Source organism: Mustela erminea, chromosome 6 (genome assembly GCF_009829155.1).
Source record: "Mustela erminea isolate mMusErm1 chromosome 6, mMusErm1.Pri, whole genome shotgun sequence".
In the NCBI taxonomy this organism is placed as follows: Eukaryota; Metazoa; Chordata; class Mammalia; order Carnivora; family Mustelidae; genus Mustela; species Mustela erminea.
In genome coordinates this window covers 12,134,301-12,159,544 of record NC_045619.1, presented here as the reverse complement: position 1 = coordinate 12,159,544, position 25,244 = coordinate 12,134,301, and the positions used below count along the sequence as shown (strand labels likewise).

The 25,244-nt window shown below is 50.7% G+C and overlaps 2 protein-coding genes across 6 annotated transcripts in view; both read left to right on the top strand.

The window, feature by feature from the left end:
• The window catches only part of HMGXB4 (HMG-box containing 4), a 31,901-nt gene extending 26,023 nt beyond the window's left edge, over positions 1-5,878 (top strand). For all 4 annotated transcript variants that reach the window (XM_032346459.1, XM_032346457.1, XM_032346456.1 and 1 more), the window contains 2 exons: positions 3,113-3,235; positions 3,734-5,878. In XM_032346459.1, coding sequence (XP_032202350.1) covers positions 3,113-3,235; positions 3,734-3,778 — 168 coding nt within the window. In that variant the 3' untranslated portion in view covers positions 3,779-5,878. The remainder of the gene's footprint in view (positions 1-3,112; positions 3,236-3,733) is intronic.
• Positions 5,879-9,361: 3,483 nt separating this feature from the next.
• Positions 9,362-25,244, top strand: part of TOM1 (target of myb1 membrane trafficking protein) — a 41,734-nt gene continuing 25,851 nt past the window's right edge. Inside the window, exon 1 of one of the 2 annotated variants that reach the window (XM_032346454.1) lies at positions 9,362-9,534. In XM_032346454.1, the coding sequence (XP_032202345.1) occupies positions 9,483-9,534 (52 nt within the window). In that variant the 5' untranslated portion in view covers positions 9,362-9,482. The remainder of the gene's footprint in view (positions 9,535-25,244) is intronic. The other variant, XM_032346455.1, reaches the window with a different exon arrangement.

Genomic DNA, 25,244 nt, shown 5'->3' with positions numbered 1-25,244 from the left:
GTAATTTCATTTTTAATTTGAAACAGTCGTTTCAGATGTGCAGGATAGTGATTCAACACTCCATACATCAGTTGGTCCTCATCACAACAAATGCATTCCCGAACCCCTATTACTTATTTCACCCATCTCCCTGCCTCCCTCCCGTTTGGTAACTGTCAGTTCTCTATAGTTAAGAGTCTGTTTCTTAGGGCGCCTGGGTGGCTCAGTTGGTTAAGCAGCTGCCTTCGGCTCAGGTCATAATCCCAGGATCCTGGGATCAAGCCCTGCATCGGGCTCCCTGCTCAGTGGAAAGCCTGTTTCTCTCTCTCCCTCTGCCTGCTGCTCTGCCTACTTGTGCTCTCTCTGCATCTCTCTAATAAATAAATAACATCTTTTTTTTTTTTAATTTTTTTTTTTTAAGATTTTATTTATTTATGTGACAGAGAGAGACACAGCGAGAGATGGAACACAAGCAGGGGGAAAGGGAGGAGGTAGAAGCAGGCTTCCTACCGAGCAGGGAGCCTGATGCGGGGCATGATCCAAGGACCCTGGGATCATGACCCGAGCCGAAGGCAGATGCTTAACCACTGAGCCACCCAGGCGCCCCTAAAAAAATTTTTTTTAAAAAGAGTCTGTTTTTTGGTTTGCCCCCCTCTCTCTCTTTTTGAGATTTCATTTATTTATTTGAGACAGCACAAGTGGGAGGGGCAGAGGGAGACGGAGAGAGAATCTCAAGCAGACTCCACACTGAGGGCAGTGCCCTGACATGGGGCTTGACCTCAGGACCCTGAGATCTCAACCTGAGATGAAACCAAGAGTTGAACATTCAATCAGCTAAGCCACCCAGGCGTCCCATCTCGCTCTGTTTTCTCATTGCTCATTTGTTTTGTTTCTTCCACATCAGGTTTTATCTGAAAAAAAGGGTTTTACTGCTAAAATGATGAAAATCTAGAACACCAACATGTAAGGTAGACGAAGGCTAAAAATTAAGGCTGCAGCCCAAATTACAGAAGGTCTCAGATGCTCTCAAATGTTTATACTCTGCTATGGGGGAACTGCGGGGATTTTTTTTTTTTTTTCCAGTAGGGAGAGATGTGATCAGAGCTTGCATTTGGTTTTCTCTGGAAATATCTTCTCCTTCAGATTGGGAATGAAAAGAGACTGGTACTGGGGAGAAGTTATATAGCAATAATGCAGTCCACAAATGACAAAGATTTGAATAATTCAACAAATACTTATTGAGGGCTTACTGTGTGCAGAATACCAGTAGTTCTTGAGAGAATATAAAAAGGAATAAGACATGATTCCTGCCATCAAGTTGCTTATAATTCATTAGGAGAGTCAGACATAAAATATTAACTGTAATTAACTATAGGGAAAACTAATGGAATAATTTTTTTTTAAGATTTTATTTACTTATTTGACAGACAAGAGATCCCACATAGGCAGAGAGGCAGGCAGAGAGAGAGAGAGGGGAAGCAGGCTCCCTGCTGAGCAGAGAGCCCGATGTGGGGCACGATCCCAGGACCCTGAGATCATGACCTGAGCCAAAGTCAGAGTCTTTAACCCACTGAGCCACACAGGCTCCCCTGGAATAACATTATTAATTACTAACTGGTTGACTGCTTCCTCAGCCAGCTTTTGTTCAGATGCCTCAGGTGGATTCTTTCATGGAATTAACACCAAATCTTTATGGGGCAAAATTTGTGTTTCTGTAAAAGGGAAGAACAGAGAGGCTAAGTTCAGCCCCAAGTGCTATAACAGAGGCTTGAATTTGGTGGTGAGACCTCAAGGTCCATGCTAATCTTAACCCCTTCCTGCATAGCCTCCCCTGGGAAGAGGTGAGGGGAGCCTCTTAGGACAGGGGGAAGGAAGAATCAGCGATGGCAAGGCCTTGAGACTGGACAGTCATGTGAGTGGTGGTGACTTTAGCAGAGAAAGGATTCTAGGAGGAGAGGAGGTGATCTCATTTTATGGCATGTTGAGATCTGAAAACACAATGAGAGACCTAGCAGGCAGTTAGAAATGCAGTTTGGGAGGCGAAGATGCTGGTAATAATCATAACTACTGGTACTTTTTGAGCACTTGCCATGTAACTGGGACCATCCCAAGCACTTTACACCTTTTATTTCCCTTAATCCCCTCTGCATAGGCTCATTTACAGCACAGCATAAAAAGCATCTTGCCCCAGGACAGAAGCCATGAGTTGGGGACCCAGCAGTCCTGAGCCCAGAGGTCATTCTCTAAAGGACTCTGCTGTGCTACCTGGCTAGTTGGCATAGTCCTACAGTGCTTCTAGATAAAGCAGGTGCTACCAGAGCTGGGCAGGTGCCCTGGCAGCAAGCAGTCTTATTTCTTATCTATTTGAATCACAGAAGCGGGAGAACATTATGAATTGTGCAAGATATTAAAATTTGACATGAACTCAATTTACTTCTTTCTGAGAGTGAACAGTTCAACCCAGAAAAGTGGTATCATCAGCTATCAAAAAGCCACATAGGTGGAGAAGTACACGTATGTGTGTGTCACATGTTAGTGTGTAGGGCTATAGAACTTTCGTTGTTACCACATTTGAGCTATATTCATGGAGTTCATACGAAAAGTACTTCTGCAGGCACCTGGGTGGCTCAGTCGTTAAGCGTCTGCCTTTGGCTCACGTCATGATCCGAGGATCCTGGGATCCAGATCCGTATCAGGCTCCCCACTTAGCAAGGAGTCTGCTTCTCCCTCTCCCACTCCTCCTATTTGTGTTCCCTCTCTCGCTGTGTCTCTCTCTGTCAAATAAATAAATAAAATCTTAAAAAAAAAAAAAAGAAAGAAAGAAAGAAAGAAAAGAAAAGTACTTTTGCACACATGAACTCCATAGATCTTCTCTCTGGAATAGGTTAGTCTGACCTTAGGTTGCACAGAGGGTGAGTTAGGAATACAGAAAGGAACCTGGAAATGTATTGTGAAGGTTTTCTTTTTAAACAACTTACAGAGTTATCAAAGCAGATACCTTCTCATTTCTGCTGCAAATTGCAGAGAACTGGCAGGACTTAAAGACCAACGTGAGGAAAGCAACCAGAGCGTGGAGGGCGCGTCAGGAGTGGGCCCCGAGTTACAACCTGCTCTCCCTTCCTGCTCCTTTCAGGGCATGGTGGCCGTGTCCGGCAGTTTGTCAGTGCTTCTGGATTCCATCATCTGCGCGCTTGGCCCCTTGGCGTGTCTGACCACACAACTACCTGAACTGAACGGCTGTCCCAAACAGGTCTTGGTGAGTTGTCCTTGGATTTTTTTCAGCCAGACCCCTCGGGAGCTACAGAGGCCCTGCCTTAACGAGCTCTGTCGGACACAGGCTCACATGGCTTCCTGGCAGATGGCGCTCCCTCTGTCCCTTGGCCCACACACACGGTACCATATTGCTGAGTGCAGGCCGGGCCTTCAGCGCAGCTAGAAAGCGTGCCATTTCCCTAAACAGTCCTCTGGAGGGAAGCCTTCTAGCCTTGAGAGGCTTCAACTCCTCTGTGGCCTGTTTGGTATTCTGCACACAAAGAAAGTACAGGAGTCTTCTGCCTCTTCTCCACAACGACTAATGGGAAAGAGCCAATAGAGAAGCTTCTAGCAGAGCAGAGAACAGGCTGCCAGCTTCACGCTCCCGCTGCTTTCTCTAACTCTCAGGTTCCCTTCTCATCTCTCTCCCCTGACAAAGAAATAGGTCTCGGGGAACTAAGGTAGAGTACTCTTCAGCTGAACCTTTTCCCTTGTTTTGCAGTCAAACACACTAGACAACATTGCTTACATCATGCCTGGACTGTGACAGCGTGGAGTCCCGGGACAGAGACCTTATCCTCCCCCATTGCTGGTTTGTGTATATAGGACTGTTCCAGATCCCTTCACTGGCCTCCGGGTGTAGGTTTTAAATTTTTATATATATACATATATATGTATGTATATGTATATATATATATATAATGTACAATATATACATAGGACTGTAACTACTTTGCTTTTAATAATTTTATGAAATGGCAAAGGTTTAGCCAAGAAGAAACCTTGGCAAGAATATGGGCTTGGGATTCTTATTTCTCCTGTGGTGGATAAATCTGCCTTAAAAATCAGTGTAACTTGGGGGCTGGGGGCTTGTTCTGGGTGCCAAGGGCATCTCTTTATGGACAGCTAAAATGTGATTTTTTTCCAAACTCAGTTGTACCTCCAGACCCATCACTGACCATTTGCCTTACCTGTCTTACAGTTGGAAATGTAATAGGAAAGATTATGGGAAGATGCCAGGTGACTAAACATACAAAGCCTTTCAATTTGAAGTGACCTAGGTAGGAAGTGATGAAATCATTCCCATCTTACAGTTACTGCAGTGGCTTAGGTGAACTTCGTAGGGGGTTCATTCCAATTCCTGCTACACAGGTGTCCGTGTCTCAAAATTTCTTGTAATCATTGGTACCATTAGCAGCCTCAGTAGGGGCCAAGGAGTTACGTGAGCCCCAGCAGCATAAAACACCTTGGAGAGGGTAAAGTTGTTATTGTACAAGTTGAATTGCATATATTGTGAGATGACCCAGAATATTCCGTCTGCAGAACTAATTGCTGGTATCTTCCATCGGCGGCATTAGCTTAGTCACTGAGTCCTCACAGGTTTTGCTGCTTAGTTGCTGGATGGTTGGGAAAGATGAACTTTGCCCAGCATGATTCTTGGGTTCATCCCGTTGGCTCCCCTGGTGGACAGATAGATACCCAGTGTTCTGCATTCCACACATAAGTGAATTGCAAAAAAAAGTACTCGATTCTCATGTAGGTTTATTTATGTGTGCGTGTGAATGTGTTTTAATTATGTGTATTTAACTCTTTAGAATCTCTTAGATTTTAATTTATCCTGTAAATTTCTGTATATATAATTTAATAACAAAAGTCTCCACCAGCAACAGCATGTGGAAGATGCAGATTTGTCATTTTTCCCTCCGTCTTTCCTCTGGTCTCCTCTGAAAACTCCAAATCATCCACATTTTAAGGTATCGTGCCTCAAAAAGGAATCATTATGTCGGGATTCTAATGCTTTATTATTCAATAATGTCAAGAAAGCATAATTAAAAGGAATGTTACCATTCGCAGCTGCCCATTTTTCCAAAGAACTAGACTTTTGCTTCCCAGTTCCAAAGAAGACAGTTGAGCACTTCAGAGCTGTTTTTCAATCTGGTGTGAGATTCCCTGCCAAATCCAAGCTCCGGGGTAACTGTGCTTTCCTCCCCGGGCCTAGACGGAGCACGACAGCATCAGAGTAGATCTTTGAGGACCAGGCAGCCAGCCTGCGTCTAACTTACTCCCTTTCCTCTTCCCGCCGGCGTGGTCCCGGGGCTTTGTTTCCTGACTGTACTCTGGCTGCTGATCGGCCCTCAGCTCAGAGCGGTTGTGAAGTTTAATTGGGGAAACACAAGGAATGGGTATGTTTGGGAACCAAAATCAAGAAGAGCAGAAATCTGGGTTTGATTTTGTGTGAGACCCTGTGCCACGCCTCATCTGTACCCATGGAAGTTTCCTGTTTGACACAGGGTATATCAACGAGGGGCCTTGAAGACACGGATTAGTACGGAAGAAGTCAATCCTACCCTTGTCATTTGTGCACATTAATGAAATCCTGATGAGGACCTACTTTTTGTTGGTTTGTTTTCCTTTAAACCCCAACCCTATTGTATTTGTATTTAAATTTGTACACATTTGTATAATAGTCTGTACCTTGTGGAATTTGGTACTACTAGAGGAAAAACTTTGGATTCAGACCTTCTTGCAGTTTTTATATCATTGTTTTATTTTGTTTTTTAAATTCTAGTGGTTTGATCCAAATCCCATTACAGTTGTATAAAGAAATAAAATTTTGTACTTATATTATTAAAAATCACATTTTTAATATTTGTAGTCCGGTCTCAGGTATCTTTTCCCTGTTGCTGACCAAGTGCTATGCAATTCTAAAAACTGTCATTTTCCACCTCTGTCCCACTATGATTTTCTTAAAAAGAAAAATCTGTCTGGAATATTGGCCAAGTTTCTGATCTTAGCCATTTTCATAACATACATCTTGTTCTGTCTCTATTCACTTTTACATTGTAGAGTCTCGTGTTTTCTCTCTTGCAAGCTAAAAACCTGTGCCTCTGATAAGAGAAGCTCTATTCACTGATAAATGAAATTGTGTGTACACCATATGTTGGCATAACACAAGAAAGTAGCAGTTGTGTATTAAGGGTCACATGTGAACTGTGTGCTTAGATGTGATATATTTCATGCTGTTTCAGCCCTCTCCTGACTTAATGAGTGATGTTGGATAAGTCACTTAGTCCTTAATGGGCACCTGAAGTCCCACCAGTAAAATAGTGTTAAGGTCACTCCCACCCCCAAGCCTGTGGCCGGCCAGCCTGACATAAGTGTCTAGTAACTCTGTGAACATTTAATATATGGATATCTGACCTCTCCAGGTAAAAATTTCAATGCAAACCCAAGGTATTACTAGTCACGAATAGTGGAATATTCGATCAATGGGAAGGCTGACCTATGGAGAGGCTACAAGAAAGAGACCAAGACTGCTGAGTGACTAGGAAGAAGTGATTTGCATGTTTTCTCTCCCTTAATCCTCCCACGAGCCTTATGAGGGTTACCACCCTTTACAAATGAGAGAGATGCAGAAAAGTGCACTTCCTCGGGTCACACAGCTAGTAAATGGCAAAGCCAGAAGCAGCACAACTGGCACTGCTGACCCAGGGCCTAGGCTTTCTTCTGCCCCAAACCACTTTCACAGTTGATTCACGTACAGAATCCATCAGAATCCTCCTCTTTCATCCACAGTCCTGAGCAAATGCAATCGTAGGAAGACGAACCAAGACATTTCCATTGTTCAAATGTCTGCTTGTCCTGGCTGGCTTTCACTAGACAGGCCTCACTTTCCTTATGTTATTGTCTGTCAACTTTGGAGGCAGAGGATCTTGACTTTTGGACTTGAAAGGGGGTGCCTGGGTGGCTCAGTGGGTTAAAGCCTCTGCCTTCGGCTCAGGTCATGATCTCAGGGTCCTGGGATAGAACCCTGTATCGCGGGCTCCCTGCTCAGCAGGAGTCTCCCCTCCCCCCCCGACCCTGCTCATGCTCTGTGTCAAATAAATAAAATATATTTTTAAAAAATAGGCTTTATGCCCAACATGGAGCTTGAATTCAGGACCTTGAGAACAAGAGTCGCATGCTCTACCAACTGAGCCAGCTAGGTGCCCCTTAGCAATCACTTTTTTTTTTAAGATTTTATTTATTTATTGGACAGAGACACGGTGAGAGAGGGAACACAAGCAGAGGGAGTGGGAGAGGGAGAAGCAGGCTTCCCGCCAAGCTGGGAGCCCGATTCGGGGCTCAATCCCAGGATTCTGGGATCAGGACCCAAGCCGAAGGCAGATGCTTAATGACTGAGCACCCCCCGACGCCCCAGCAATCACTTTTAAAACATAGTTTTAATCAGTTTTGTACTCCACTTAATGTTTCCCATTTACATTCCTATCTGTTGTGTTGACAAACCCCCATATTTCTAATTTAAGAGCTATATAATATTCTGTTTTCATGAAGGTGATAGGATTCCGCTGCCTGTTTGGGAGTACGTGGATTGTTTCTGCTTTTTCACCATGAAGGACAGAACTTGTGGCTGTTTTATTCTTGTCAATAAAGCCAAGATCTGTCCATAATCACTTGAAACCAGAGTGGTGCAAGGAGGCAGGCACCTCATTCAGGTAAATCACCACCAACATGAGCATGTTAAAGGTTGCTAATGGAAGAATCCAAAAGAAGTTTATGCTAAAATAACCTTACAACTGAGCAATATATTTTAATGAAGAAATACATGGAAGGTCCCTGACATGGAAGTCATCTTAATGTACTTTCCCCCCTTTATAATCCAAATACTATGATTTGGTAGATTGATTTAAGCACCTGGGTGGCTCAGTCAGTTAAGCTTCTGACTTCGGCTTAGGTTATGATGTCAGGGTCCTAGGATCTAGCCCTGCCCAGCAGGGAGTTCTGCTTGTCCCTCTCCCTCTGCTTCTCCCCCCACTCATGTTCTGTCTCTCAGATAGATAAAATCTTTAAAAATAAATTTCCATGTATTAGTCACCGTGCTAGACAACAGTGGCGAGCAAAGTAGACAGTATCCCAGCCCTCACGGGGTAGCCAGACTAGTGGGGAGAAGGGCATTTATGAATAGGTCTCATCAGCCTTATTAAAACACTTCCCAGCACAGGGGTACATGACTTCCATAAAGTTCTTATATTGTACAGTAAAGCTACCAGCCCCTGTGGCTGCTCAAACAAGTTAACACAAGGAAGTGATTAAGTTGTAATTTAGGTTCTCCATCATCCTAAATTTGTACAAGCTACTAGCCTTTCCAATTAAAAAGTCACAATTACCTGATCAATTAAATACTCTGCAGGAGCCCAGACTACCAAAGCAGCGGTTATTGTATCTTGGACAACATATGATCAAAAGAAAAAAAAAACATAATAGGTCAGATCTGATCTAATATCTGGTTCATAGGAAGGTTGAAGAAGATCTTAGAATCCTAAAACTAGGAAAGGCCTTTGAGATTCTTGAAATTTTTAACTTGGGGTCTACTGCTGTACTTCGGGGACCCCAGAAAGTCCCCGAAGTTTAATTGTATCTCTGCCCTTTTTTCTTCAGAAAGGTTGGTGGTTTTCTTCAAGTTCTCAAAGGAGCCTGTGACCTAAAAAATAAGAAAAGTTATACAGTCCTTGATCTAATTCCAGCATCTGGAGAAAATGGAAGCTCGCGGACCGAATCACACAGTAAATGGTAGAGATGGGTCCCAGGTCCCACTTGTAGCTACATCTAGGTGCTTTCTGCCACTCTGGGCTCTAGCCCATTCCTCGCTGCAGATCACTGGGTTGGTTCTGTGTCAAGGGCTAGCAATCCGTTGGTGCTCGCCTCCAATTTTAGATAAGTGAATGTGGGGGGCAAGCAACTTGCACTTGCCGCAGGGAGGCGTGGACATCAGATAGGAAGAGCTCTATCAGGGCAGGGAGACAACAGGCCAGACGGTGCTGTCAGCCCCATTGTAGTTTGGTGAGGTCACTGGAGTGAGAACTGGTCTGAGCTTGCTAAGTAACCTTATGCGAGTCATTTCCCTGCTCTGACGCCCTGCCGGACAGAGGCGCTCGAGAGGTAGGTCACGCCCTTAAAAAAAAACGCCGGGGCGTGGCATGTCTAAGCCACGCCCCCAGATCCGCCCCAGGCCTACGCGGTGCGTGGAATCCACAAACACCGAAGGAGTGGCAGTGAGGTCATCGCCCTCCGCCTCCGGGCGCCCTACCCTCCACGTTAGGGGCGGAGCCTGTGGCCAGGCTCGACTCCCTTACGCCCCGCCTCCACGAACGCCTCCTCGCGGACCGTCCGGCACGTCACGTGACAGATCGGCGGCGCTGGCGGTTGCTGTCAGCTGATTCCCCCGGTTGGTGGCTGTGGCAGCCGCGGCGATGGACTTTCTCCTGGGGAACCCGTTCAGCTCCCCGGTGGGACAGCGCATCGGTGAGTCACCAGAGGCCCGTCTAGCCCCGCCGCAGGGCCCCGCACCCGACCTTGGTCCCCCGGGGCGCCTCCAGGTCTCAAGCCACGGTCCCGAGGGAGGTTGGAGGGGAGCGAGGCTAGCGTGTCTCTCTCCGACCTGGCCCCGCCCAGCCTCCCGCCTACCTTGATTGACAAAAGCCGTGGTCCATTAAGAAGCCTCGACTTGTGATGGATGTCCATTCCAGCCAATAGCTAAAGAGGGAGGGCGGGTCCGGGCGGCCGCGGCTCAGCCAATGAGTGGCTGCTGGGGTCGTGAATCCAGGGAGAAAGTTTTGGGGGTGGAAGGGGCTGCTTGGTTTTACCGTTTGGGGGCCCCTGGCCTGTGTCCCTCGTCGCCTCTCCTGCCCGGATCGTGGCGCCTGGGCTCTTGCCCACTCCCTCCTGGCTCTCCGGGCTCTCGGGACACGGATACCGGAGAAGGGCTCTAAGTCCGTTCTCTCAGGACCAGGAGACCAGGGCTTGGCGTCTGGACTGGCGACTTGAGGGGACCCGGCCAGGCCACCCTGCTGCGCCCGGGGCCCGGCCAGACGCTGGCGAACCTGCCAGACCAGCAGCAGGTCGACCGCACGGTCGCAGACTCCCCGAGCTGGAAGCGACCTCAAGAACACCTGATTCTGCCTCTCTGATTCTCGGTGGCCGGGTGGGCCAAGCAGCCTGGCCCGAGGCACAGGCTCACTTAGAGCCCAGATCCTGACTACCCTGCCCTCTGCGGACGGGAGACTTACTAGCTCTGTGACGTTGCTTCTTTGCTTCCTCACCTGTAATTAAGGGTATATTAATGGTCCCTGCTTTTGTGGGGTTGTTGTGAAGGTTCAGCGCGTTAATAGTTGTGAGGTACTTAGAACCGTGCCTGGCACAAGGCCTTGCTATATAAAATAAAGTGGTAATACTCATCCTCTGTTACTGAGGTACCAAATGAGGGTTGGGAATCTGGAAATAGCTGAGCAGTGGATGTCACAGGTCCTCCTTGCTGTGCACCAACAGGGGGAAGAACCACAGGCCCTGGCCCAAACAGCTAACACTTCCCCAAGGGCAGTCTGAACGGGCCGCTCGAATTAGGAGACTGTGGCCAGTACTGTGAAATTCTTCCTTCATCCTCCTGATGGCCGTTAGTGTTCAGTCCAGACTAGGAAAATTGGAACTTTTAGACATTCTTTCCATTCTTACTATCTTGGAAGCCAAACCCACTTCACTGTCAACCCAGCTCTGCGACATAATTGGCACCACGGCTGTCTTTGGCTCTTCTGAGGTTTTGTAATCAAATTTATCCAAGAGAGGGGTGGAAGTCCAGGATTTCTTTACAGGCCAGAAAGCTCCTGGACCAGAGAGGGGAAGCTGCCCTCTGAGGAACACCCTGCCGCTCCCGGCCACACACACCCAGCAATGAGTCATTGTTTTGGAGCTGAAAAGAGAACACGGCCCTCCCCTCATCTTTATTTCTCCAAAAACAGATACCACTGCTTTCATCACGTGCCAACTTTGAGACTTCTTACTTTAAAAAAATAAAAAGAAATCTGATCTTCAAAGTCAGCCACATTGTCCGAACCTTTCTAGAGAAGCTCACCTGGGCTCTGGGCCTGAGCTTGTCAAAGAAAAGAGTTTCTCTTCTTATCCTGAGGGTTGCCTGCCTGACACAATAAACAGTCTGCCCAGAGAAAATACTACTGTTATGATAGCTTAGAGCCCAAACCAAATTTTACTACTGAAAGGGTCCTTACCCTGGGGGTCTTCTAACTCAGGGTTCTACTCAAAATACCCTGGAAGACTTGTTAAAGACAGAGTTTCTGAGTCTGTAGGTCTGGAGTGAGCCCTACAATATGCATTACTAACAAATTAACAGGAGATGCTAATGCCACTGGATTGGAAACCACATGTTGGAAAGCTCCATTCTAGCCCATCCCCTTCATTTTCCGCAGGAAGAGACTCTGACTCGCCCAGGCCCCTGGTGAATTGGTAGTGAAGCTGTGATGAACCCCCTAGAACCCATGAGATTTGAACCAAAGCTGAAGAGGCTCTAAAAGTAGAATTAAATGAAGAATCGCTGCCATTTGAGTAAATGCCTTTGGTATTCCATATGTTTCTTTTAGAGAAAGAGAGGGAAGGACTGCTGATTGGCGGTGATGGTTGGTTACCTAGTAGTTCTATAAACCAGAGGAGGAAAAGAACCTCCAGGCTGCCACCTCCATCCCCTTATTGTGAGTAGGGCCGTGTAGAGGTGACATCCCCGAGCACAGCGAGTGCCGGTGATGCTTATCAGGGGTGAGTGTCACTCAACTCACAAAGCCCTCATCCTCCCGTGCACCCAAGCACCTTGGTGTTTGTCGCTCCCTCTGCCCGGGGGCCTGCTCCAGTGTGCCTCCTTCAAGGCTCAGGCATTGTCCCCTCCTCCTCTCCTGCCTGCTTCAGATCCAGCCATTGCTTTCGTGCCCTTGCATCTTCCCGCTCCTTGGGCTTCCTCACTCTCTGCCTTTGGGCTCTGAGGCTCCACTGCCGCCTCTCCGGGTGGTGGTGAGAATGAAGCAGGCCACTCCCTCTCCCCCCAAGAGCGCCTGGCGCATTGTGAGTGTGCGGGAAACATTAGATCTTGCTGTCCTCATCGTTGTGTTTATCATTTTCACCATCACACGCTGACAGAGCAGTGGCCCATGCTGTAGTACTTGTGTGTCTGGGTGTCCCCAGCTAGACTGAATTTCCTGAGAGCAGGGACTGGACCTCACTGGTCAGGACCTATGCCACCCGGCATGGCCCCTAGCCCCATAGTAGGAGGGAAGAAAAGAGAAAAAGAATAACATCTTGGGAGCAAATACCATGCACCAGGGACCATGTCTGGTTATTAACATGGTTATTAACAGTTGGTTAAGCAACTGCCTTCGGTTCAGGTCATGATCCTGGGGTCCTGGGTTCGAATCCCTCATCGGGCTCCCCCTGCTCTGTGGGGAGCCTGCTTCTTCTCCCTCTGCCAGCCACTCCCCCTGCTTGGGATCGCTCTATCTCTCTCTCTCTCTCTGGGTCAAATAAATAAATAAAATCTTCTGAAAAAAACAAAACATTCACAGTGATACTGTAGGTTTTGCTGTTCTTTCCATTTCACAAAAGTAAGTGTGAGGGAACTTAGCATTTCACAGTTGCTTGGGGTCGGGATCCAGAGCCTCCATCCTCTCCTACCCCTTGCCAGGCTGTATCTGGCTGATCAGTGCGTATTCGGAATTTATATTAGTCCTGCCCTCCAAGTGCCACAGTTACTGCTCTACCCACAGATTAGCTTTGCTGATTAGGACATACGTGAGTCTGTGCGCATTGCTGGGTCACTCAGCCTTATCATTCGGTAGGAGAGCTTCCGGAGCAGCAGCCTGTGGCTGAGAGGATTCCAGATCATTAGTGTGAAGTGGTGTTGACGCAGCTCTCTCCTTGCAAGGATTTCAAAACCCTTCCCAGTATCCCCAAAGGACAGATCCTATGGGTTTGCCCATTTCTGACTGTCAGCTCCTCCCTGGCACTTTGAGTCAGAGACCCAGCTGACTCGGAAAGCACGCCACATGCACCAGACGCTGTCAACATTGGTTGTCCCCGAGGACCAGCCCCCAGTGCTTGGGCTGGGGGTGGTGGTTGCTGGACATGCCAGGGAGCTCCGAGCCTAAGCCGAGCCCCGGGATGGACGGGAGAGGGGAAGAAGGCAGGCAGAACTGCCCTTGGATCCACAAAGGCCAAGCCAGGGGAGCTACAGGGAGGAATCGTAGAGGGGGCACCCCAGGTGTTAGTAGAGAGAACACCTGCGGCCTTCTGGAGGGCCATTTTGGGAGAGATGACCTGGAAGCCAGACTCGCTGCTCAAGCAATGTCGAGGGAACAGCAAACTGGGAGGCAGGAGACCTGGGCCCAGCTCCAGTTCCACTCCTAACTGTGGCATGTCCCCTCACCATTGCCCATAGCCTGTGTGCAACATGCTACCTCCGTTCTCCCTCTACTTCAGAGCACCAAGGAGGAACAGCCAAGGGGACGGATGAGGACAGGGAAGGGCAGGCACTGGGGGGAAGAAGGAACTAACGACCTGGAGAGCAGTGGTAGAACGGCTCCGTAGACTTGGAGGGCAGAGAACGACGTCAGCGGCGTGGAACTCGGGGTCTGCGCACGCAGCCCTCGCCCCTTGCATTGCTGCTAGAGGGTGAAGGTAGAGGCCGGCCGGAGGGAGGCGGTCGGGAGGATTCCCACAGTGGCTGCCGGGAGCAACGAGCCCATTATCCACAAACCTTCTGGAAGGGGCTGGAAAGTAAATGTCTACCGTTCTGTGGGCCGGTGGACCCTGTTGTGACCACTGAGCTCTGCCACTGTAACGGAAAAGCAGCACAGACCATGTGCAGGCGAATAGGCATGGCTGTGCTCCAGTCAGATTGTGGGCACTAAAATGTGAATTTCCTATCGTTTTCATATGTCATGAAGTAATACTCTTTGGATTTGTTTTCAGCCATTTAAAAATGTGAAAACCATTGTTACCTTGTGGGCCATACAAAAGCAGACTTAACTGGCCCGTGCGTTCATGGTTCGCTGACCTGGATCAGACCAGCTGGCCAGATATAGAATGGAAGGCAGTGTTCCCCAGAGTAGGGTCCCGGAGAACCCCACGTCATGGATGCCCAAGGTTGTTCCTGTCCTGGGCCTCTCAAGTCTGAATCCCTCCTACTTCCCACAGTGTGCCCAGCTGGTGGGGGCGCTCAGGTCTTAAAGCTCTGAGTCCCTGATCTCTTAAGTGCTGGAGCCAACTTAGTCCACGTCTCTGTCCGGACGACAACAGGGAACAATGTCTAGAAAGGGCTTTGGGTCAACCGGCTGTGTGGTGCGCGTGGTTAGGCATCCAAGATGAGCCCTTGAGTGCCACCGAATGGTCTGAGTCCTGGCTCAGCCTCCACCAGCTTTGTTACCTGGGGCAAGTTACAGAACCTCCATGGCCTTCAGTGTCACATCTGTGAAACAAGAATGTTTACACAGTATCCCTCGGGATTGCCATTTGGCCGTGTTGGGCGGCACGCAGCCCCATGCCTGCCAGACTGTAAGAGTCCGTAGCTGTTAGCTGCTGTGATTTCTTTACTGGCGTCACCATCGTTGCTGGGGCATAGTGTAAATTCGTGGCAGAGCCAAGGTTTCAACCCAGGGCTGTGGCCCCAGTGCAGCTCCCCTGTTGGCCGTGCTGTCCCTGGGCAATGAGCAGTCACTGGCTGATGGCAGCCACATTCCTAGGTCGGGTTTCAGGCTGTGGGGTGGATCCCATTCTTCCTTGGGAATTAAGGCCTCTGCCTGACCCTGGGGATAGAACTGGTGAATAGGTTTTATTCCCTCACTGAGCTCAAAGAAATAAGAGTCAAGTGCCGGATTTCCGCTCTTCTGGTTTTAGAAAAAAAACCAAACAAACAAAACCTTCAGTGTCTTCTAATTAGCATGGGGCCACCCCCCCCCCTTCCCTCTCATGAAAATCGGGGATGCAGGACAAGTTAACTCTTTACCACCTTACCAAGGAGGTCTATGTCTACGCCAGCACTCCGCAGGCTTCTGTTCCTCATGCACCACCTTTGTGATTTATGTCTGCCCTGTGTCACCTTTCATTTTATTTTCATAGCGTTTTCCTTTTATTGGCTCGCCACTTTTAAGATTTTTTTTTTTATTTGACAGGGGGAGAGATCACAAGTAGGCAGAGCAGCAGGCGGGGAGAGGGGGGAAGCAGGCTCCCCGCTGAGCAGAGAGAGCCCGATGTGGGGCTCGATCCCAGGACCCCGAGACCACGACCTGAGCCGAAGGCAGAAGCTTCAATGCACTGAGCCACGCAGGCACCGCAGGCTCGCCACTTTTAATATGACCTCATCCTGTGTAATTCTATCCGTGAAATCATGAAGGAATTCACATTTATTTTTCTCTTCCACATTAAAGTAACTGTGCACCTCTAAAAATGTCCACGTTTGCCCCTGAGCCCACTTAATGTATGCTGTGTGGCGCTATTGGTCACTCTGATGACAGCAGTCTGAACAAGGTCAGAACTTGGATCCTGCCTCAGAAGATCCGGTGTCCGTACCAGCTCTGCCCTTTCCCCGCCCTTTCTGTGCGTCCCTCAGGCAAATGACAAAAGCTTTGAGAGACTCCTGCCTCCGCAAACATGGGGAAGCACACTGAAAAGCACTAGGGAGAGCCAAACTGCCTTGTAGGATCCATGGCGAGATGCTGGGCTTCGCTCCTGATGGAGGAGGTGGAGGAGGTGGAGGAGGGAAGGGGAGAGCCAGGGACGAGGGCGAGAGGAGGAGAGAACAGAATCCTCCAGACTACATGAGGCTCAGACCCACAGAATCTAAGAAGTGACAGAGGTGGGCCCTGCTCAATGGCAACTTGTTTGCATTGATGTGGTATAAACTCTGCGGTGGTTAGTTTATATGTCAACTTGGCTGGGCCATGGTATCCACAGATACTTGGTCAAACATTCTAGATGTTTCTGTGAAGGTATTTTTCAAATGAGGTCAGTAGACTTTGAGTAAAGCAGATTCTTCTCCAAAGTGTGGGTGGGCCTCGTCTAACAAAGTGACGGTTTTAACAGAAGAAAGGCTGGCCTCCCCAGATGAGAGAATTCCACCAGCAGACAGCCTTTGGACCCGAGCTGCCTTTGTTCCCTGGGTGTTCAGCCTGCTGGCCTGCCCTGCAGACTTTGACCTTGCCCAGCCTCCGCACTCAACTGGAGCCAATCCAGTAAAATAAATTTCTCTCAGTAGGTAAAAAGAGGTGAGAGGAAGGACTGAGGGAGGGGAGAGGGTGTCTGTCGTCAGGAACGTCTTTTACACTCACAGAAGAAGGGAAAAGAATGTCCCAGGCACCTTGGCCGGCCGTGTCAAATTTCTGCTCTCACGGTCTTGCTCCTTCGTACGGGACAGTTTTACCAAACCGTCTTCCTCCTAACTGAAGCTGTTCTTCAGTTAGCTGCTATAGTTAGCTACGTGAACTTCTAAATTGCGGGTTGCAGAAGTAATGCCCTCGGTAAGGTATTTTAGAGTTCCTCTTGTGGCCTGTGGTTACAGAATGGCAGGAGAGAGGGAGCCAGCGTTTTGAGGAAGGACGGCTCAGCAGCTTAGGAAACTGGTAGAACTTTCCATGCTGGGTCTGGAGAGACTTGTTCATTTGGGGCGTAGGCCTCGAGACAGTTTGCTGGCCGAGAAGAAATGGCTTCTCTATATATGTGATTTAAAAATCTCATTTGTTTGGGGCGCCTGGGTGGCTCAGTCAGTTAAGCATCCATCTCTTGATCTCAGCGCCGGTCTTGCTCTCAGGGTCATGAGTTCAAGCCCCATGTTGGGCTCCATGCTGGATGTGGAGCCTACTTAAAAAAAAAAAAAAAATCTATTTTGTGGAGTGCTTGAAATTTTCAAACTTTTTAAATTGGTATTTTGGTAGTCGATAACATTTGTTTTCATGGTCAGTGTGCGTGAGGCAGGATGCTCAGCACTTGAAATGCATTCTCTTATTTCCTCCTCACACGGCCCTGGAAGGCGACTGTTCACTTTATCCGCATTCTGCAGGGGACAAACTGAGGTACAGAGAGTTTAAGGAATTCAGTCAGGATGGGGGTGCCTGGCTGGCTCAGTCGGTAGTGCAGGCAACACTTGATCTTGGGGTCATGAGTTCGAGCCCTCGTCAGGGGTAGAGTTGACTAATTAGTAAATAAATGAATAAATATTCTTTTAAAGAAAGGGGAATTCATTCAGGGTCCCACAGCCAGTGAGTCACGACTTAAAGTGGGATTCGTCTTTGTCCAGATCCCACTCTTTTTTCGCCTCATTGCTTCCCCTTAGAATTAAAAGGAGGGTGCTGGGTTTCCTTTTGAGTGAAAATGTCTGGATCCATCTAGAATTATTTTGTTTGTAATGGCTCTTTCTGTAGTTCTCCCCGACCCCACCTCCATTAGCATATTGGTTTCATCCTCATACTTGTCACTTGTCCCTGTGTGGCAGGAGGCTCAGGTGAACGGGCCAGCCGCCCTGCCCCTCTTACCAGGGGAGCAGAACCTTGCTCAGAAGCTGGCTAGACCTGCGTCACCTGGCCACTTCTAGCTGCAGGGGAGACTAGAAAAGCTGTAGCCGGTGGAGAGTGAGTGCCTTCCACAAGGACAAATTCTGTAGGAGTCAGCTCCACAGGGTGGAATTAATAAATATCTAACAAAGTCATAGAACGTGTTAACACAAATACAGTATCCAGTGTGGGCAGCTGAGTGAGTTCGCTTGCTGCATTTCCAAAAGGACTGCTGAGCTGGCCTGCACCCCAGTGGGATCGGTCAGAATGGCAGGGCTCTAGAGATCACATCTAGGATGGCAGGGTCACAGGAACTGAAGACGTTAGTATAGAGGAGAGATTAAGGGGGGGACATGGTACTTTTTAAAAATATTCAAAGGAGAGGCGCTTGGCTGGCTCAGTTGGTTAAGCCTACGGCTGTTGATTTTGGCTCGGGTCATGATCTCAGGGTCATGAGATCGAGCCCTGCGTTGGGCTCCTCAGAGTTCACTGGAGAGTCTCCCTCTCCTCCCTCTGCCCCTCCTCCTGCTCAGGCACCGAGCTCACTCTCTAAAACAAATTCTTTTTTTTTTAAGATTTTATTTATATATTTGACAGAGAGAGAGCACAAGCAGGCAGAGAAGCATGTAGAGGGAGAGGGAGAAGCAGGCAGCCTGACACGGGACCCGATCCCAGGATCCTGGGATCATGACTTGAGCCGAAGGCAGTCGCCTAACCCACTGAGCCACCCAGGCCCCCACAAATCTTTTCAAAAAGTAGTCGAAAGGGCACCTGGGTGGCTCAGTGGGTTAAGCCTCTGCCTTCGGCTCAGGTCATGATCTCAGGGTCCTGGCATGGAGCCCTGCATCGGGCTCACTGCTCAGCAGGGAGCCTGCTTCCTCCTCTCTCTGCCTGCCTCTCTGCCTACTTGTGATCTCTGTCTGTCAAATAAATATATAAATAAAATCTTTAAAAGAAAAAAAAAGTAGTCAAAGGACTGCCAATTGGGAGAAAGATTAGATTCTACACAGTAGCTTCTAAGAGATCAATGGAGGCAGAAGGGGGGAGTATTACATTTAAATTAAAGTGTGACAAAGGTTTATTATCCTGGTGTGTGTGACCTCATCCTTCATTCAGTTAGTTATTCAGAAACATGAACCACAGGTTTATCAGGGGCGGGGTCTCGTCTGATGTACCAAATTCCTGAGTGGTGATAATCTCCACCCTTGAGCTCACATGCCTAATGGGAGAGACAGAAACAAAGAAATCAGTTCTGCAGTTCTTTCAACAGCCCCACCAAGCAGAATTGGAACAGTTGGGGCCTATGAAAATGCTGTTGGCCCCAGGAGGGAAGGAGCCCGCCCTCCAGTGGGTCTGGGCAGGCCCCACGTGGTGAGCTGACCTTGAGCTGGACTCAGGAGCACAATTGAAGGTGGGGAGACAGGCAGGAGCACATTCCTGGAAGGTGGGCCCGCTCGCAGCACAGAGCCCCGAAGGAGCAGGACCTCGGGGCGTGGACAGAAGGCCTGGGTTGGGTCTCCACCCTGAGTCCTGCCTGCCCAAACCTGGGGCGGCCCAGCTTAGCTCAGGTCCCACAGCCGAGTTTGGTTTGAAGTTGCAGGGTTGGGGTGTGCACAACAGTGTCTTTAAACATCCAAGGTGTTTGTCCTGAGCTTATCACCACCTGGGCTCAAGCTACAGGCACCACGTTCCCTCGCTAGCCTCCCAGAAGGGAGGAAAGAAGGAGAAGGGGGAGAAAAGGCTTCCTCCTCCGTGAGGTGTGCCTCTGTGTTCCGGAAGGGATGCATCTCCCCACCACAGTCTGGAAGACAGCTCTCTGCCCCCCAGGGACCAGAACAGGGTGGCTCGCCCACTTCTGGAGCAGGTGCTGCGAAGGGGAACAGTACTGGCGTCCAGAGCGGGGAGGGGAGGGCGGCTGCTGGGTAGACTGCACAGTCTCTGCAGCGGGGGTCTTGGCACAGGTCCGCGCCTGCCTTGGGGCTGGGCCATCCTGGGCCGCTGGCTGACTTCCCTCTATCTCAGCAGCCTCGCCTTTCTCCTCCGGCTGCCTCCCTCGCCCTGGGATTTTCTCCCTCCCTCAGGTCACTTGTCCCCAGTGCCTGAGACTGGCCTGCAAGCCCCTCTTTCTCCTCTTCTTCCCAACATCCTCCATGACTCGTCATGGATTCACTCACTCAGCAAGTGCCTTTGCTCTCCCGAGAACCTTCTTTCCCCCCCTGCCCAGCCCGGCACCTTGTGCTCTGTGCTCAGCTCAGACCTTCCCTGTTCCCTCTGCGGGTGTTCAGCGTGTCTCCTGGCTCTCCAGCACCCCGAGCTGGCCTCCGTCATGTCACTAAGCTCTGAAAGCGTTTGTCCAGCTGTCATCCGTGACCACTTTAGGACCAGGGCTCTGTTCATCTTTGCCTCTCTAGCACCTGCCACAGAGGGACAGATAATACGGCTCCAAGAATGTCATGGGAGGGCAGAAAGGTGGATGTGAGGGAGATGGGCTGGAAGAAGGTGAGGAGAAAGCAAGTCGAAGGGAGGGGAAGTGGGCTAAGGGGCGCCAGGCAGGGGATGGAGGCGGATGCGGATGGGTGGGGAGTAGGGAAGCGAACAGAGGGCGGGCGTTACTGAGCGCAGATTCCAAACATCAGATCGTTGCACTTGTAAATATTTCAGTATATCTCTATAAGGTAAGGAATAGGATTCTTATTTAAAAACAAACAAACAGGGGCACCTGGGTGGCTCAGTGGGTTAAGCCTCTGCCTTCGGCTGGGGTCATGGTCTCAGGGTCCTGGGATGGAGCCCCGCATCGGGCTCCCTGCTCCGTGGGGAGCCTGCTTCCCCCCCACCCCCTGCCTGCTGCTCTGCCTGCCTGATCTCTCTCTGTCAAATAAATAAACAAAATCTTAAAAAAAATTAAAAATTAAAAATTAAATATAGAAACAAACAAGCCATAGTCACAGTACCAGTATATAAAAGTATATATATATATGTGTGTGTGTTTTAACAGTAAAGCCTGGAAGGAAGTCCGCAGAGGGATCGCTGGCTCCTTCGGGAGGCGTGAGCGGGTGGTGTTTCCAGTGGAAAGATGGTCGGACACGCGAGCCGACCCGCCACGTCATTGTTTTTTCACAGGCAGCTGACTCCGGCTGCGTCTCTCCCCACCAGGTCTGGAGCCTGCCCCAGGCTGGGTCGTAACCTAGGGTGAGGACAGGTCTGCGGTTGTCTTTGGCCTTGAAGGCCATCCCCCACTGCTTACAAGCCACATTTCATTGAACCTAAGACACCACGGAGAATGAAAAGAAAAAAAACTGCCCCAGCTGAGCTGTCAGGCCATCATTTGTAAGAGCCACCCCAATATGAGAGGGGTTCAAAGTGGAAAGGGGGAAGGGAGCTTACAGATGCAGAAATACGGTGTGTGGTACCTGGGCAGGTGGGGCAGGGAGGGAGGGGCGGGGACTCAGCCGAGCCCAGCAGCAAGACGGTCTGAGGGCCGTTGGCCTTCCGCGAACACAGAAGGAGCCGCTAGTCTTGGCCCAGCAGAGGTAAGGCCTTGAAGGGCCCGAGCAGAGTGAGAGGCGCAGGGGTTCAGAGCCCCGTGCTCCTCGCCTTCCGGGCAGGGGACCTCAGCTGCCCCCTCCGTGGTAGGGACTGTGGGGAGGTGACCTGAGAGGAGGCCTCCTGAGCAGCTTGCACAAGCTGACATTCAGTGAATGCCAGTCATTTTGTCACTATTACTCCTGCTGTTACTGTCACCCTATGGGATGACGGTCCAGGTCACAGTGACACAGTCCACCCCGTTGGCCGATACACTGAGGAGCTGGCACTGGGGTTTGGGCCTTAAAAGATGAGCCGGGATTAGCCGGCTCATCTCCTTTCTGTTGGCATGTGAGATCTCACACCTTGTCTTAGCTCAGCGCCCTGTCTTTTCTGTCACATCCCTTGCACCTTTGCGATGGCGATTGTGACCTCCCACTGGACCGTGAATGTGCTGAGGGCAGGAGCTGCTTGGTTTTGCTCAGCAGAATCTCCCGGGTGCCTGGATGACAGCAAGCGCTGAGTATGTTCTAGAGGCACAGAAGGTAGAGGTGAAGAGTATGGATTTGGTAACCAGAACTCGCTGAGTCTGAATCTCTGCTCTGCAGTATATAAGCTGTGTGACCATGGGCAAGTCATTGACCTCTCTGTGCTCCTTAGTTTACTCATCCTCTTAAGGGCATGGTGAGGGGTTTGTGCCAAGTGCTGTGTCCCATGCATGGTGTCCATTACTGGTGGTGATGGTTGTCATCGTCACCTGTGACACAGGTGCCTGACCAAATGGAAGAAAGACATGCCGGGCACAAGCAAGAACAAGGCCCCAAAGGGAGGAGAAGACAGCCAGCTGTGGTGGAGGTCAGTCCCACATGTCCCTCTCTGCCCTGAAGAGTTCAGGTTTTTGACCCCCAGGCAGTTGAGGGCGTGAGGGAATCCTGGACAGTTTTTAGATAGGAGAAAGTACTGGCTGGGTTTACATTTGAAGAAAAAAGTGTGGCAGTGACGTCCAGGCCTGGGGGAGGTGACAGGTCCTGACTGAAAACTTTCACAGTGATGACAGAACTGGGGACAACTCAGAGATGCCTTGAGCAGCTGGATTCCCAGACTTGGTGACGGTGACTGTTGGAACATGCAGGGTGGTGGGGAGAAGGCTCTAGGCCGCTCCCCTCAAGGCTGACGTGGGAGCAAACGATCAGCGGGCTTTGAGTGCATGGCACAAAGCCGCCGCAGACGCGGACTTCTCCAAAGCAGTTGAAGAAGCCACAGAGGCCACTGTCTTCAGCTGTTCGGAGCCCTCCCAGGAGTGAGCAGGCTGGGACCAGGGGCCCAGAGCTGGCATGTCTCTGGGGCCACTCTTGCCTGCTCTCAGCCCAGGTCATTACCACGGTGCTTAGCAGTACTTGGGGTTGCTCTTTGCCTGACGTCGTGCATGCATTGTGTGGCTGAAAAGTCACAGCACCTATAAGGCAGGCCGTGGGTCTCCGAGGGGAGAAAACAGAGACTACGCCGGCCCCAGATGGCAGCTCCGCAGCCTGAACCCCAGCAGGGGTTTGCAGGGCCTGGCGTCCTCAGGAGCTGGGGACAGGAGCCCCACAGCTGCCCGGGATGTGGACGGTCACCACCCACCGCCCAGAGGGCGGGAAGCCGGTTATTCTTCTGGAACTGGTCACCACTGCCAGTATTTTTCTTCCTTCTTTCCAAAATAGCGAGCTGGGTTACTTTTGTGGTTGAAAACAAAAACAAAACGGATATCCCCAGATTCCTGTGGGTTTAAATTTCTGCTTTTATGGAGTATGCCGACCCCGTGGAAATGTTCATTAAGGAAGTCTGAAAAGTCTCCCACACCTGCAGGGAGTTGGCTGCTCTGGACACACTGTTCTTCTGCTGAGATGGCCGGGGTGGGTCTTGTGTCCCCTCTGCCACTTCCTCCTCTTCCTTTCCCTGTTTAGGCTGACAGACAGCACACCCCCACCGCCCCACCCCCTAGCAGACTGTTCTGGGCATGGCTCTGCCCACTGCTGGCAGTCAGGCCTGGAGAACTGTCAGCCCCGTGGGGCCGGGCTCAGACCTGGTGCTCTGGGTCCACCCACCCCTGCCTGACTCCCTGCCTCAGACTTCCTCTGCCTCATACATACCCCAGCTGCCCCTCACCAGCAAGCCTGTGGTTCCAGAATGACCCGAATCCCTTCTAAAACCATGCTGATCCTCCCCGCCAGGAGAAGAGAGGTGCCCCTCATTTTCAGCGGTCGCCAGGAGGGTCTAGTTGAGGAAAGAGGCCTGCTGGTAAAGCCAGGGATCCAGGAGGAGAGGGCAGGAGGACGCCTGCCCTCCTGGGGTGGCAGAGCTCCCTTCCCCCCGAGGACCACTGTGGGACCTCACTGCATCTCTGTTCCCTCGTCAGCTAGATGAGGGCCGTGATGCACACCGCGTGGCGTCGGGAGGATTCACCTATGTTCGTATATCAGCAGCCAGCTGGGCATTTAAAGCACGGTTGCCAAGGAAGGGCGTGTGGGCCGGTCCTGGGGTTCAGGAGCCTTCGGAGGTCTGGGGGCATGGGAGGAACAGGTCACTTCCAGGTTTCAGAAAGGTCAGTCCTGGGTAGCAGGGGGCATGGAGGGGAAGGAGCGAGGCAGGAGGGGCGGAGGCAGTGCCCTCTGCTGGCCAGGCAGAGACAGATGGCAAGGCGAGAAGGGATCAGGTAGGTTAGACTCAGGAGCCGGAGTGGGCAGAGCATTGTGGCCGGAGGCCAGGGATGACTGTCCTCTGGCCCACATGACTGGGGGTCGCGGAGCTGTGGTTTCTGAAGGAGCAGCACGTTCCACATACTTGATAAGCCGCTCTCCCCCAGACTCTCCAGAATGGAGCTTGGCTCCCTCTGCCCAGAGAGGCACTTGTCCCGCTCTCTTCGGTTCTTCCCACATAGCGCAGTAAGTGTGTAGTCCCCAAGGGTGGGGAGTGAGACACAAAGAAGCCACACTCAGGACATCATTGTGGCATTAAGGCGCCCACCTTTCAGCCCTTTTAAAGGAATCCTTCTTCATGCCCTCCCGCAGCCATAGTCTAGGGAGAAGAGCACCCGCACTACCACTGGGTCCCTCCCTGGGTGCCCCGGCGGCCTGGCTTGTGCCCTGAGCCCCCCCTAGCATCCATCTGTCTGCAGGACCTAAGGTAGAACCGAGGCCAGGCCAGTTTCAAAACTGACGTCATAGAAGCCACAGCTTTAGGGAGATGACTGCCAGCCCAGCCCCGGCGTGGTCCTGCGGGATGGGCCTGCCTGCCTGGTCACGGGGCCTGGGCTCAGAGGACGCCTCAGCCCCTCAGGGCACCATAGGGAGGGGACCGCATGTGTCTGGTCCACCGTTGCTTCCATCCCCGGTGCCTAGAGCAGGCCTGATGCAGGAGGAGCTGTACAGCAAGTGAGGGGTCCCTTCACCCCCACCAGAACCTCAGCTGTCGGTGTGAACAGAGCCAGAGGGCCTCCCATGCAGGACGGCTGTACAGTCACGTGGGACAGCAAGCCGCATGTGCCTGCTCCCTCGGGTGCTGTTGGTAGATGGGTGACGGCACCATGCCGGCGGGGCACTGCCTGCAGGGCCAGGTGTGGGAGCCAGAGGAGAGGGCTGTGTCGGAGGGGGACTTGGAGAGCGCCCAGCGTCAGGACACCCAGGGTCTTACTCCCTGAACCTTAAAACATTCACCTGGGATCCTGGGATCAAGTCCCATATTGGGCTCCCTCCCCCACGGGGAGCCGGCTTCTCCCTCTGCCTCTGCTCCCCCTGCTTGTACACACTCACTCTCTCTGTGTCAAATAAAAAATCTTAACACACACACACACAAAATACATGCACATAAGATACACACACAAGCACACATACACACACATTGACCAGCCCTGTCTTGTCCTAGAGTTCTAACTAGGGTACAGTTGTGCCAGTCAGGGGTGATTTGTGTGATAGAATATTGGCCCCAAAAAGCAGGGGACCAGACTGTCTGTGCTGTGGTGGAGCTTATTTAATGGTGCGCCTGGGGGGCTCAAGCCTCCTGACTCCTGATCTCAGCTCAGGTCTGATCTCAGGGTTGTGAGTTCAGGCCCCATGTTGGGCTCCACACTGGGTGTGA